The sequence below is a fragment of the Oreochromis niloticus genome, linkage group LG10 (genome assembly GCF_001858045.2).
Source record: "Oreochromis niloticus isolate F11D_XX linkage group LG10, O_niloticus_UMD_NMBU, whole genome shotgun sequence".
Lineage (NCBI taxonomy): Eukaryota > Metazoa > Chordata > Actinopteri > Cichliformes > Cichlidae > Oreochromis > Oreochromis niloticus.
This window is the reverse complement of record NC_031975.2, coordinates 16079399-16092384: the sequence shown is the minus strand read 5'-3', so window position 1 is coordinate 16092384 and position 12986 is coordinate 16079399. Positions and strand designations below refer to the sequence as shown.

Here is a 12986-nt window from a genome sequence, read left to right as displayed (position 1 = left end):
GCACTTTTTCGGCCACACACCTAATTCTCTCTATTGCTTTTAGGTCTGTGCCAAAGTTTATGAAGCGCATGAAGGTGCCAGACTACAAAGAGAAGAGTGTGTTCGGGGTTCCCCTCATTGTCCATGTCCAGCGCTGTGGTTTTCCACTCCCCCTGTGTTTACAGGAAGCCCTCAGCCACCTCAGAACACATTGTCTGGACCAGGTTAGAATCAATAAAACTTTCTCCTTCTCAAAGCGCTACTGAAGGCATGAATAAGCCGATAAACAGTTAATGCCCTGCCTGTCTCTTTCCCGTGACTTCCCCTTCCCTTCTGGTCTTCTTCTCTTAGGTTGGATTGTTCAGGAAGTCCGGCGTGAAGTCTCGTATTCAGGCGTTGAGGCAGCAGTGTGAGTTGTCTCCTGACTGTGTGAACTATGAAGACCAATCAGCTTACGATGTTGCCGACATGGTCAAACAGTTCTTCAGAGACCTGCCTGAACCTCTCCTCACAAGCAAACTAGGAGAAACCTTCCTGCATATTTACCAGTGTAAGCCACCTCAGAGGCACACCTGCAGTCATTTGCATGAGACTGTGATTAGCTTTAATGGTTTAGTTGCTCTTAGTAAACAGGCAAACACAGTATATGTGATCTGTTTGTTCTTCTAATCAGATCATCACATTTTAATTTCTGAACCAGTAAAAAACAGCTTCAATCTTTAATCAACAATATTTTATAAAACAACATTGTTAATTGTATCCAAAATCATAAAATGTGATAAACATTTCAGTCAAATCTGAAAAACAGTATTTGCTATATAATGAAGAATTTCTATTGTTTAAAACAACCACATTGTTTATTTGACCCCTCGCTCCTCACGTCCATATTTTTCTTCAGATGTCCCAAAGGAGCAGAGACTGCAGGCCGTCCGAGCGGCCATCTTGTTAATGCCAGATGAAAACAGGGAGGTTCTGCAGACGCTGCTCTACTTCCTGCGTGACGTTACATCGATGGTGGAGGAGAACCAGATGACGCCCATGAACCTGGCTGTTTGTCTGGGGCCGTCGCTCTTCCACCTCAGCATACTGAAGAGCGAAGCCTTATCACCAAGGTGCGGGATGGGATGATGAACACGCTGATTCTTGCATAAAAAAAACATAGAAGCTGATGAAAGTGAACTTTATAAGACTCAAAACTCATATTTGCCTTAAACATTTGATTAAATTTAATTAAACTGTTTTAATTATTTTTAGTTCTCTATAAATTCCACAAATTTACTCCTTTTGCTAAAATCTGATGCCACACAACACTAAACATATCTCTCAAATTTCTCTTTTAAATAACTTTTGGATACCGGAAAACTGATTTTTACTCATATTGGTAACTGATTTTATTAATTGAGCAAATCTAAGTACTACTAAACATTCGACTATTAGAGTCAGTTAACAAAAGAAGGATTTAGTTGGTTCTCAGTTTTGTTCACACTTATCGATTATTCTGAGCAGTGTAAAAATGTCAGTATAAATGAAGATTGTAATTATATGTCAGTTCGTTTAGAAAATCAACAATCATGGTAAAAAAGAAGATACATCCCATTTCAGTTATAAGGTTTTACGTTTGAGCATAAAATTCAATGTTACTTGGTCCTTACCAGGTGTTAAAAGTAGATGTTTAAAGCCTCGGATGTGTCATTATTTATTTAATAAAATCGAAGCAAAAGTGCAGACACACTGTGAAAAGAGAAGTACACATTTATTTCTTCTTCCATAGAAAATAATGGGGTAAGTAGCAGCAAGGTTCTGCTAATCAAATGGTGTAACCACCTCTATAATGACTGTTTGTAGTGCTACCACTCTGACTCATTCCCCTTCCTTGTTGTAATGTTTGCTATACTTTGCATGAAGATCATTTGCATGTTAGGGATCTGCACATAATTCTGTCCATTAATCACTCCGTATATATCACCTGTTGTACAGTTCTGTATATTCAATAATAATTTGTATTCCTCAAGGTCAATTCAGAGGAAGTACACTACAGGCCAACCCGATCAGAAAGACCTCAGTGAGAACCTGGCTGCCACTCAGGGCCTGGCACACATGATCACCGAGTGCCAACGTCTGTTTCAGGTCAGGATCAAATACAATATTTCTGTTCACAAAGAAATAATACACGACTCTATATAAGACACTGACTAACAAACATGAAGCTGACTGATGTTTGCCCTGCTGTGTGGTTAGTAGTCAAGGCCACGTTATAATTGCCTTTAATGAGCTCATTTCTAAAACCGTAGCTCATCATTACTTTGAGGCTGTGAGCGTGTACAGTATACTGCTGCTTTCAGGGAGAAAGACAAACAGATTTGATTACTACGCATGCGGTTTGAAGAGTTTTCAACCAGGACTGAATGATTAGCTCTTCTTAACCCACAGAGGACTGCAGAATTCATCCAACACAGGGAAATGACCAGTGAGGTTATAGGTTTAGAAGATAATGGATATTAAAATGTTTTACTAAAATGTAGTCACTGAAGTGTTGGCACTGACAGGAGCTGCTGTAATACACTTTTAAACTTCTAACTCAGTTCATTTTCCTCTGTAAAAGTTTTTGTATTTAGCTGAAGTGGTGCAGTGTGATTCACTTTCTCTGGCTGTTCCACAGATCCCAGAGGAAATGGTGACCCAGTCCCACAACTCCTACATGGAAGCTGAGCTGATGGTGCCCCCGCTGGACGAGCTTTGCAAAGCTCATGAGGAGGAAGTGGATGTGGACGAGGAAGAAGAAGATGAGGAAGGATCCTATCATGCACACCTTGAAAGACTAATCCAGAACCTGCTGAAAGAGGCCAAAGATAAGAGCAAAGGCTGGGTGTCTCGCTCAACTACTGACCATACAGAACTGTCATTTAAAAAGGTGTGTGTGGTTACTGAATCTCTAGAATAATGGAGGATATTGGGAGGGTTTGGAAGAAACTGGATGCAGAGCTAGGACCACAGTCATACAGGCATAGAAGCTGTCAGTAACGCCCAGTAACAATCGATTGCTGGGGAAAAGTGCTATATAAAAGTATATTGCACAACCAGTTGGCTAGTGGTTGTGACTGTGAGAGGGTCCTGGCAATTGCAACAGTGAAATTTCTGCAAACACTTGCAAACTACTTGCTCAATGATGATGCAAACTACAAATGTTGGAAAGCTGAATCTTTTGAAATGTGTTGGTTGGATCAGAAAGGCACTAGTTTTACTTTGAAGGCCATTTCCAGTTTAAGATGCACTTTTTCCAAGTTTTACTACAACTTGAAGAGATGGTAAACTGTTTGCAGAGTCAGCATCTTCCATGCGAATACCGATCACTGTTGCTAGTAACAAAAGGTGTGGTTTTTTTAGCATCTCTATATTTGCATTTGATTTAAACCTAGCTACAGCATATTTGCATATTTTTCTTTAGCAACAGAACGTTGCCCGGGGGTTTCTGACTAGTCTCTTGACCTCTGTGACTTAGGCTTAAAGTGGAAATCGGAATAATATTGTTCTTATTCATGTCAGAAACATATACTGATTACATCCACATCTAACCACTTAGTCTGGTCTAGGAAAATCAAATCTATAAAGTTTCTCGTATTGCCCTTGAGATACACCTTTCCAATGTGTTTCTCTCTAAGGTAGGAGACGGTAACCCTCTAAGGAGGTGGAGAGTGTGTGTCGAGGTGTCGGCAGCTCCCGCTGAGGTGCTGCATCGGCTGCTGAGAGAACGCCCGCTGTGGGAGACTGAATTACAGCAGGAGAAGATTCTGGAGACGCTGGACAAACAGACGGACGTGTACCTGTACTCCTGCTGCAACATGCCACCTCAACCCACCTGTGAATATGTGGTACTAAGGTCAGGGAAACTAAATTTCATTTGCAGTTTCGTTTTGCAATCGGTGTTCTCCCTCTCATAAAGACTGACGTGTTGAATGAAAAGATTAAGCAGAAATAGCAACAGTATGTCTGTTTAAACAGGGCTTTACATACAGGAGAATTTTTAAAATACCACACTGGGTAAAAAGTAGAGCTGTGACAAGCGGCTGATTAGTTGTTGGAAAGAAAATTGATATGTTCTCCAACTCCTACAAATGTAATGGGGTGAGGTTTTTCATATGTGACAGTTTGCAGCTTTTATTCTTGGCAAGACGAGACATTTATTATTTAATAATATGAACATTTTGATTGCCTGTTTCAAAAATGTAATTGCCCGACAATCGATCGAGAAAGTATTTGAAATTGTTCCTGAAAATAAACCATTGATATTCGAAGCCCTAATAAGAAAGAATATCTCAAATTGACTGAACTCCCTGCTTGTGTCCTTTAGATCATGGCGTACAGACTTCTGTAAAGGCTCCTCTGCGCTTGTTAGTGTGTCTGTCGATCATGAAGACAGCCCACCGATAGGATCAGTGAGGGGGGTCGTGCTGGAGTCACAGTACCTCTTAGAGCCCTGTGGGACTGGGAGGACCAGACTCACCCATATCTCCAGAGTGGACCTCAGGTGTGGATGCACCTCCAGGGTTTTTAAAGTCTTATGTTTGAACCGCGTCTGCAGTCGTTAATGAGTGTGTTTCTTGTTACAGGGGAAGATCTCCAGAATGGTACAACAAGGCATTTGGTCACCTATGTGTTAATGAAGCCCAGAGGATCCGCTCCTCTTTTCTCCCCTTAGACCAGACGAGCCCCGAGGCCAAGCTCTGAACCCCAGAAATTAAGCTTTGTCTTGGGTCACACTGCCAAAGCAGCTGAGCCTGAGAACCAGTGACCCAGGAGGATAATCACCCAGGCAGTGGACTTTAGCCTTTTCACGGTGCTGAGCCATAGGAAGCTTTACTGTACCATACCGTACATGTCACACACACAGACACACACACTGAAGGAAAGAGTATTTGTGTCATTTTATCAGGTGTCTTTAAACAACATATCACTGCTTATTTTTATCATAAATCATTATTTTCCAAGCCTTTAAAAAACACAGATTCAGTGTTTGTTTCCAGTAAAGTAATTTAGTGATTTGACACCAGGTCTCATGTATCCATGTAGATTATTGGAAGTACATTATTATATTATTATATTTCTCTGATTTAATCTTCCAAATCTTCCAATGACGAGGTAAGGAAGCCAGCACCAGCAGGTATGATCATGACGATGCTGCTGTAGTGGTTGGGTTAGTGTTTAATATGCAAACCTTCACCTGATCACTTTCATGGTTACTGTAACAGAGTACCTAACAGAAAAGTTAAATATAAGTTATATTATAACATATAATATAAATTATATGAATATAAATACAACAGATATTAATTATCTTAACTAATTTTACATTACCTGCCTGACGAATATACATGACAAATTTGATCAAAACATTTCACAAATTTTTTCTATTAATAGAAAAATAGATAATGTTACTTCTGTTCTAAGTCCATTGTAGAGTATTTATATAAAAAAACAATCACACAGCATTGATAGTATGTGATGATCTTCAAATCTAAACTAATAATACACTACTGCAAACCTCCATGACATGCAGGTTTGCTCCTTTATCAATGAATACACGTGTAGTTGTTAAATGAAAAACTACACATACTGTAAAATGCAAAGAAAACATCTGTGCTCTAAAAATACCAAGACCAGCACATAGTTATGTGTCAGCACTGTGTTGTGAAAGCTGCACTAGTTTCAGGTGAAATGACTTTCACAGGGATCTGAATCACATAAAGGGAAAACACTCATCGGGTCCATGAACGTGCTCAGCAAACATTTTGTGGAGATTACTGTTTATTTTGTTCTCTATTGTCACTATTTACAGTGTTATCTAAATGAAATGCCATTTTAAAGTTATTGTTGTCATTACCTTTCTGTATATTGTGTCACTGTTGCTTGTTTTGTTTTGTTTTTTTGCTCTCATATTATACAATGTCTAAGACATGTGACCATTGCTCTGCTTCTGGGAAGCATGTTTGAAATGTTTGCGAGTGTGCACGGTGATGCCTGTGTATCTGCATTTTGAATATATGTACAGGCTGTACTGTAAATATCTGCAATGCTTTCTGTGCCAGCAGATCAAACACCATAGTTTTTCAGGGTCTTCCTATCATATTGATATATGCTGAAATGTGAACCTTCCATATATTATCCTACTAAAGCAATAGCAGACTAAAGCTTTGTGGCTCTTATTGTTTCAGCTGTAGGCGGCGCTGCTATGGTGTTACTATGATAGGCTATAATATTTTTACAGTGCTGGCATAATCCCGCGCGGATGCCTTTCGCTGGGTGTGTGTGTGTGTGTAGATGTGTGGATGTGAGCGATAATAAGACAGACAATGAGTGAGAGTCTTTGACGTGAACCCTCAGCCGTGTGTGATGAGGCTCCAAACCTAGCTGGGTAGAGAGGCCTGGTTGATTTATGCTTGACTATTTCTAATAAAGTGACAGAAAACAGAACCGTGGTTACTGAACATGAGAATAAAAATATCAAATGTCAACAAAAATGAAATGTCGTCTTCAGTTTTATGTCTCTGACTCGTGTATATTATTCAGTAAATTCAAGAATATCAGGTGTTATATATCCTCATGTCCACTGAGGGGTGCTGTTGCCCCTCAGGAGTCTGAATGAATCTGGAAAGTATGCCATGGAAAGTATTTTTAGATAACTGAGTTAATGAAGAGTCATCACAGCATCGGGGGGGCATCCCTGAGGACTTTTTCACTCTTCTCTCCTTGAGTCCTTTTAACTAATGGATGGGAACTAAAACTCCGATGCTCAGATCAATACTCCATCACATTTACCTACTTAGCCGTGTTAGATGGGGACCTTCGCAGAGGGCAGCGAAGGTGTTTGAACACAGACTGCTGCTCCCCTCAGCCTCCATGTCTGTTATTCTTGTGACAACACAGAAACACTACTTTAACTTCTACCTCATTTAACATGTCAGTGGTTTTATCAGGAAAGTAGGGCATGCAGTAACATCCCCTGCATGTCAATGATCCTCTGCACCGTGGGTGTGCTCCAGCTACACTACTCCATGGGCGCTGACAAATGAGAAACACCATGTTGCAAATTACACTATGAAAAAAAAAAATGTTACTGAATCAATAATTTTCCCATGAATCCACTTGGAACCAGACATGTTTCTTTTGTTTTTTTCTTGGAGCCGCAGAGGTCTAAGCAATAAATGAAGCCATGGTCTGTGTAACAGAAAACTGATGTGACATGATGGCCTTCGATATGTGCAGAAATATACAGAGGGATTTAAAACAGCATCAATATTTTTCTCACACAGGATGACCCTGCAAAATGATTTGAGAGGGGGGGACCTCTTCTGGAGGGAACAGGAAGTCCAGCTGCTGCACCATCACTCTAAATAATCTTGTATGTAGGGCACCGTTTTGTCATGTTAACATTTACTTTGTGTTCATTTCCAGAGGTTTTAAACATGAGGAGCTCGTGAGGCTGAAGTAGACGAGCAGCATCACGCAGCACTACAAGCACCGTGAGCTGCAGGCTTATTTTATTATGTCAAATTACTTTTTAATGCAATTGCCCATGTCATCTTTCCACATTCTGCATTTCTACTTTGTTAGTCATTTATGTGTGTCTGTATGAGACAGTAACAATCAGTCTAAATCAATAAAGGCATGCTTAAAAAGTCTTTGTTCATTTATTTAAAATTCAGTTCATTATTTATTGACTTTATATAGTTTAGTTATCTAACATGTTTCAGTATGGAGAGTATTCAGTTTAATAGTATTTGTTTTTGTGATGTCTAAAAGCACACAAGTCCTTATGTTTTTTATTGTACTTACTAGAATTCTTCTCAAGACTTTTTGAAAACTTGACGATATATAATAGAGTTCCAGAGTTGTTGACAGACGTATTTGTGATAGATACACTTCAAAACCAACTGGGGCTTTTCTTCTTTGCTTTTACTCACTTTGTGTTCTGGCCTCTGTCACAAATACAAGAGTTACTGCAGTTGGCCAGTTGTAACTCAATCTTTCTTATATAACTGTCAAGTTATATATGAAGTTACATCTTAAGTCAGGTGACAAAAATAAATCAGTTATAGACGAGATTGAGGTGATGAGAAGACTGGAGAAGGCCTGGATGTACCATAATTTTCAAAAGATGAGATAAAATTGAGGTTACTATATTTGGGCCTAAAAATCTTAGAAACCAGATATGTTCTCTGGATGGCAATTACTTGGTCTCCAGCAGCACTGTGAGGAATCTTGGAGTCATTTTTGACCAGGATATGATAAAATACGAGCATATTAAATAAATATGCAGGACTGCTTTCTTACAATATCTATAAAGAAGCATCCTGTCTCAGAGGGATGCTGAAAAACTAATTGTTTATGCATTTGTTTTTTCTAGGTTGGATTATTTTAATTCATTATTATCATGCTCGTCTAAAAGTTCCCAGAAAAGCTGTCAGTTGATACAAAATGCTGCAGAGAGAGTACTGACAGGAGATTATTCCATATTAGGGGCTCCCTGTTATATCCATAACCAAATTTAAGCCTCTTCCCCTTACATACAAGGTCTTGAATAATCAGGCCCCATCTTATCTTAAAGACCTCATAGTACCATATCACCTCAGTTTACTTTCCCCCCTTCCTGACCCTGGTTCTGCTGGAGGTTTCTTCCTGTTGTAAGGCAGTTTTTGCTTTCCACTGTTGCAAAGTGCTGGCTCATATGGGGCCATCTGATTGTTGGGATGTTCTCCAGGATCCCGGAGGATCTATACCTTCCATTATAAGGGGCCTCGAGCCTTGAGGCAACTGTTATTGTGATTTGGTGCTATATAAATAAACCTGAATTGAACTGAATTAAAATCTGGTATCATAAAATATTTTTCACACTAAAGAACTCAGTTTGCAGGGATGAACTTTTAGGACTTTGTTGCTCCTTATCTGCACCATGTTCACATTATGAAAAATGCAAGACAAACATATGCATGTCCTCTGAGACCGGCTAATCCAATGTCTCTTTCCAGACATCCACGATAAGGTCATTAATGAATAAATTATCCAACAAATGAATCATTAATGAGACCATGTTGGCAGTTCTGTGTAGTATCCTCAATTATATGTTCAAATTGTTCCATACTACTACTAAAGCTTCATTTAAACAAGTGAATGAAATAAAGTGTGCTGTAAGTAATACATACAAGGGAGGCATTGTGCCATATGAGAAAGTGCTTTTTCTGCATTTCCAGATTAACTGTGCGTGTCGCTTACCTGTACATCTAATGTACAAATGAAATATCAGTGTTTTTTTGTGACTTACACAGAAAAGAAAAGCAAAATAGATAACCATATACATTTTAGCCAATGCTATGCAGTGCACTTTTATCCAAATTGCCTGAGTGAAATCTGAGTGAATGACCAAGCCAGCCACATTTAGAATGATCTAGCTGAACTGTAATGGCACCTGATAGAGCTCCTTTTCATTGAAGTAATGGCTGACATTTCGAGTTGTTATAGGAGTGAAAGTGCAACTAATAGCTCAAATGATGGCTCCACTCCATTTACGCATGCCAGAGAACCATACGAGTCATCCAAGCAAGCGCAATTTCAGGAAATCAGGTACAGGAACAGCTAATAGAAATCCAGTCATTAATAACATCTGTTTCTGGCAACTTAGTATGTTATTAAAATAAGTCTAATGGGTGTTACACTGTAAAAGTCAAACCCTCGCCAAGATTTAGTCCCACTGTGCATCTTTCACAGGGGCAGCCATTACTTGTGAATAAAGTAAAGGTCGTTTGAGGGATTATGGTTTATGTGAAAATGTCCAGAATCCTCAATGAATATTCTCATACACACAAAAGCAAAAAAGGCAAGGCAAAACAAGTTTGACTTTCTTCTGCATCTGCACAAAAATTTATGCACAGCCAGAAGCAAAGTTTTGGCTGACTACTTTGCATGAGAATCCGTTATATGACCCTCCAAAAATGATTAACTCTGTTTACATTCAAAACCAGCATCTATATATACACTGTTATAAATGATAAACACTTACATTTAAACTTAAAAACACTGACATTTACAACTAACATCTTTGAATTTAGAAAATGAGTCACATCTTCTGCAGAATGTGGTTAAATGTGTGTTTCTGCATGGCAGGAGTCTGTGGGAAATGTTATCAGAGCAGCGGTTTGTGTAATCCAAAAACCTCTTGTTTGATTACATGAGAGAAACAAACTGGTGCCAAGTGTGCAGCACAGTCAGGTTTTGCTACACTTGCAGTTGCAATCCAGGCCTAGTTTTTGTTATATGCAAAGGCGCGCCTGCATGTCTTTGAAGTGTTTTTATATTGCATTGGTAATTGTAGGCTGAACCTTCACTAAGCTGCCAGTAAAAGGTTGTTGGTGCAGCACAACCTGTGAACACAACTAACTCTCACACTTAACACTGATCAATAAGAATTTTGGCTCCGTTTGCACAAAATAAATGCAACTCTGATTTTCGTTTCTATCGACGAGGGAGTACATCCGGCTTTCTTAAATATTTCCATCTGCCTAATTTCCAGTACAGTCACTAAGAAAAGTGAACCCACTGTTCAACAAGTTAAGCTCTTAAGTAGAATTCCCAATATCCCACTGCCTCTAAAGCTCACACCAGCGTGGAGTAAAAACTCAATATTCTTTTAGGTTAAGAGTTAATTATCCCACAGTAAATCCTGGTGTAACCAACTCATCGTTGAGTTGGGCTTCATGGGGATGAAGAGGGACAAGCCATACTTGAGCACAGTCTTGTGTACTGACGACACAAGTGCAGATGCTTCTGACAATAAGACAATAAGATCTCAACCACCACACACCGAACTGCTGAAGGGGATTATTATTATTATTATTATTATTATTATTGTTATTTATTTTTTTATATTAAACCCTGTAACATTCCACAAACCATTGAAGAAGGGACCTGAGGAACAAAAAAAGGACCCTAGGTGTTCATATTGCCTGCAAACGCCCTGTGGAAGCATTAGCCATGAAGACCCCATCACTAAAGTGTCTCTGCACTCTTGATTATTGTACTCGATCCCAAAAGCCTAAGAAATTTAGATGGCATCACCTTGGCCTCCAGTGACAAGAAATCTTGGAGGAATTTTTAATCAGGAACTGTCCTTTAGTGTACACATTGTACATTTCATACTCAGCAAAAATGTAGGATTGCCTACACCCTGTTTCAAAGTGATGCTGAAAAGGTAGTTTATGCATTTATTTTTATAGGCCAGACTACTGCAAATCATTAATCAGGTTGCTAAAAAGCTTCCTGAAAAGTCATCAGTTGGTCCACAGTGCTGCAGTGAGAGTACAGACAGTGTCTGGGAGACCACTTCTCCCATATTGGTTTCACTTCATTGGCTCCGGAAATTCACAAGTGAATTTAAAATCCTTCTCCTCACATGAATAATCAGGTCCCATCATATCTTAAAGACCTCACAGTGTCCTTTTATCCTAACAGAGCACTTCACTCTCAGACTGAGGGGTTATTTGTGGTTCCTAGAGTATTTAAAAGTAGAATAGCAGGCAGAGCCTTCATTTTTCACGTCCCTCTTCTGTGGAGCCAGCTCCCAGCTTGGATTTACTTTTAAGATTAGACTCAAAACTTTCCTTTTTGACAACGCTTATAGTTAAGGCTGGATATTATGACTCCGAACCCTTGGTTACAATGCTATAGGATCAAACTGCTGGGAAGGCTTCCAATGATGCACTGACTCTTTCTTCTTCACTCATCTTATTCCACTCCTCGTGTGTTTCCACCAATGACTGTATTTACTAATTTGCAACTATAAAGCTATGGCTCTCTCTCTCCCATAGTTTGCCTTTCATCCCATCTCACTTTGCTCTCTTCATTTCCCATCATTTCCTGTTTCTTCCTGTCAAAAGGGAGGTTGTTCTTCCCACTGTCACCAAGTGCTAGCTCTTTAAGGTTGCTTGATTGTTGTATTTTTCTGATATTGTAGGATCTTTATCTTATAATATAAAGGGTCTTGAAACAACTATTGGCTGTGAATTGGCAGTAGATTAAAAAAAAAAATTTAATTGAATTTAATCCTTTGATGAATTCTTGTTAAGACTATGATGAAGAGTTATGCAATATTGAATACATTTTTTTTAATGTTTTTGATGATCTGTGTACCTAAGCTTTTCTATAAAAATTGAAGAGTTTTTTTTTTTTTGTCTTAAGCAATAGCTGAGGAGCTCCATGTCCCAGTAGGTTTGCCAAAGAGCTACCTCTCTTTTGCAAACAAGAAAATAAGTGGTTTTGTAAACTCCGGCCTGTCACCAGATCATGAAAATAAGAAATCATGCCATAGCTGACAGTTAAAAATATATGATATTGGAATATTGTGTTACTCTCCATTAGGTGTTCTTTGTATTTAAAATTTTCTTGAGCTAAAACATTGTCACACTGCACACGTATGAGTTCATCCAGGCAGGAAGGGAATCATAAGAGCAAAGATGGTCTTATCTTCTTAACCCACAGAGGAGCATGTAATCCTTAAAACAATACAATGACCAGTATTCCAGTTATTAGATTTTAGCAGGCTGGCTTTTTGCCCCTATATGTGCTTTTTCCTTCAGCCCAATATAAAAGCGATTTTTAAAAAAATGCTTAACCTTTGATAAGCTACCCTGTAGTGTCCTTTGTGAATCGCCTTCTCAATTCTGAAAGTATTTATCTTCAAGATTGCAGTGTATCCAAGTAAAGGAGCTGATCAGAAAATCTCATTTAATATCAGAATGTGTTTTAGCCTACAGACTTGATTTTATTGCACATAATTTGACTTGTTATAGCAGGAAAAGCGCAGGTATTATTGATAACGTCAAAAATAACTGCACACTAACTGCTTTGTTAGTTCCAAGGTCCTCGCATTGCAGAGAAATTTCCTTCACCTAGATTTAATGATTTGTTCATCTATTCTTTCATGTGCACAATAAGTTTGAGAAAAATATGTATTGAATGAC

General features: G+C 38.8%; 1 protein-coding gene across 7 annotated transcripts in view; it reads left to right on the top strand.

Annotated features, from left to right (window-relative positions):
- The window catches only part of stard13a (StAR related lipid transfer domain containing 13a), a 51318-nt gene extending 45555 nt beyond the window's left edge, over positions 1 to 5763 (top strand). For all 7 annotated transcript variants that reach the window (XM_005463248.4, XM_019364008.2, XM_005463250.4 and 4 more), the window contains 8 exons: positions 44 to 203; positions 331 to 529; positions 878 to 1091; positions 1992 to 2106; positions 2639 to 2890; positions 3639 to 3856; positions 4328 to 4504; positions 4587 to 5763. In XM_005463248.4, coding sequence (XP_005463305.1) covers positions 44 to 203; positions 331 to 529; positions 878 to 1091; positions 1992 to 2106; positions 2639 to 2890; positions 3639 to 3856; positions 4328 to 4504; positions 4587 to 4704 — 1453 coding nt within the window. In that variant the 3' untranslated portion in view covers positions 4705 to 5763. The remainder of the gene's footprint in view (positions 1 to 43; positions 204 to 330; positions 530 to 877; positions 1092 to 1991; positions 2107 to 2638; positions 2891 to 3638; positions 3857 to 4327; positions 4505 to 4586) is intronic.
- Positions 5764 to 12986: the final 7223 nt, after the last annotated feature.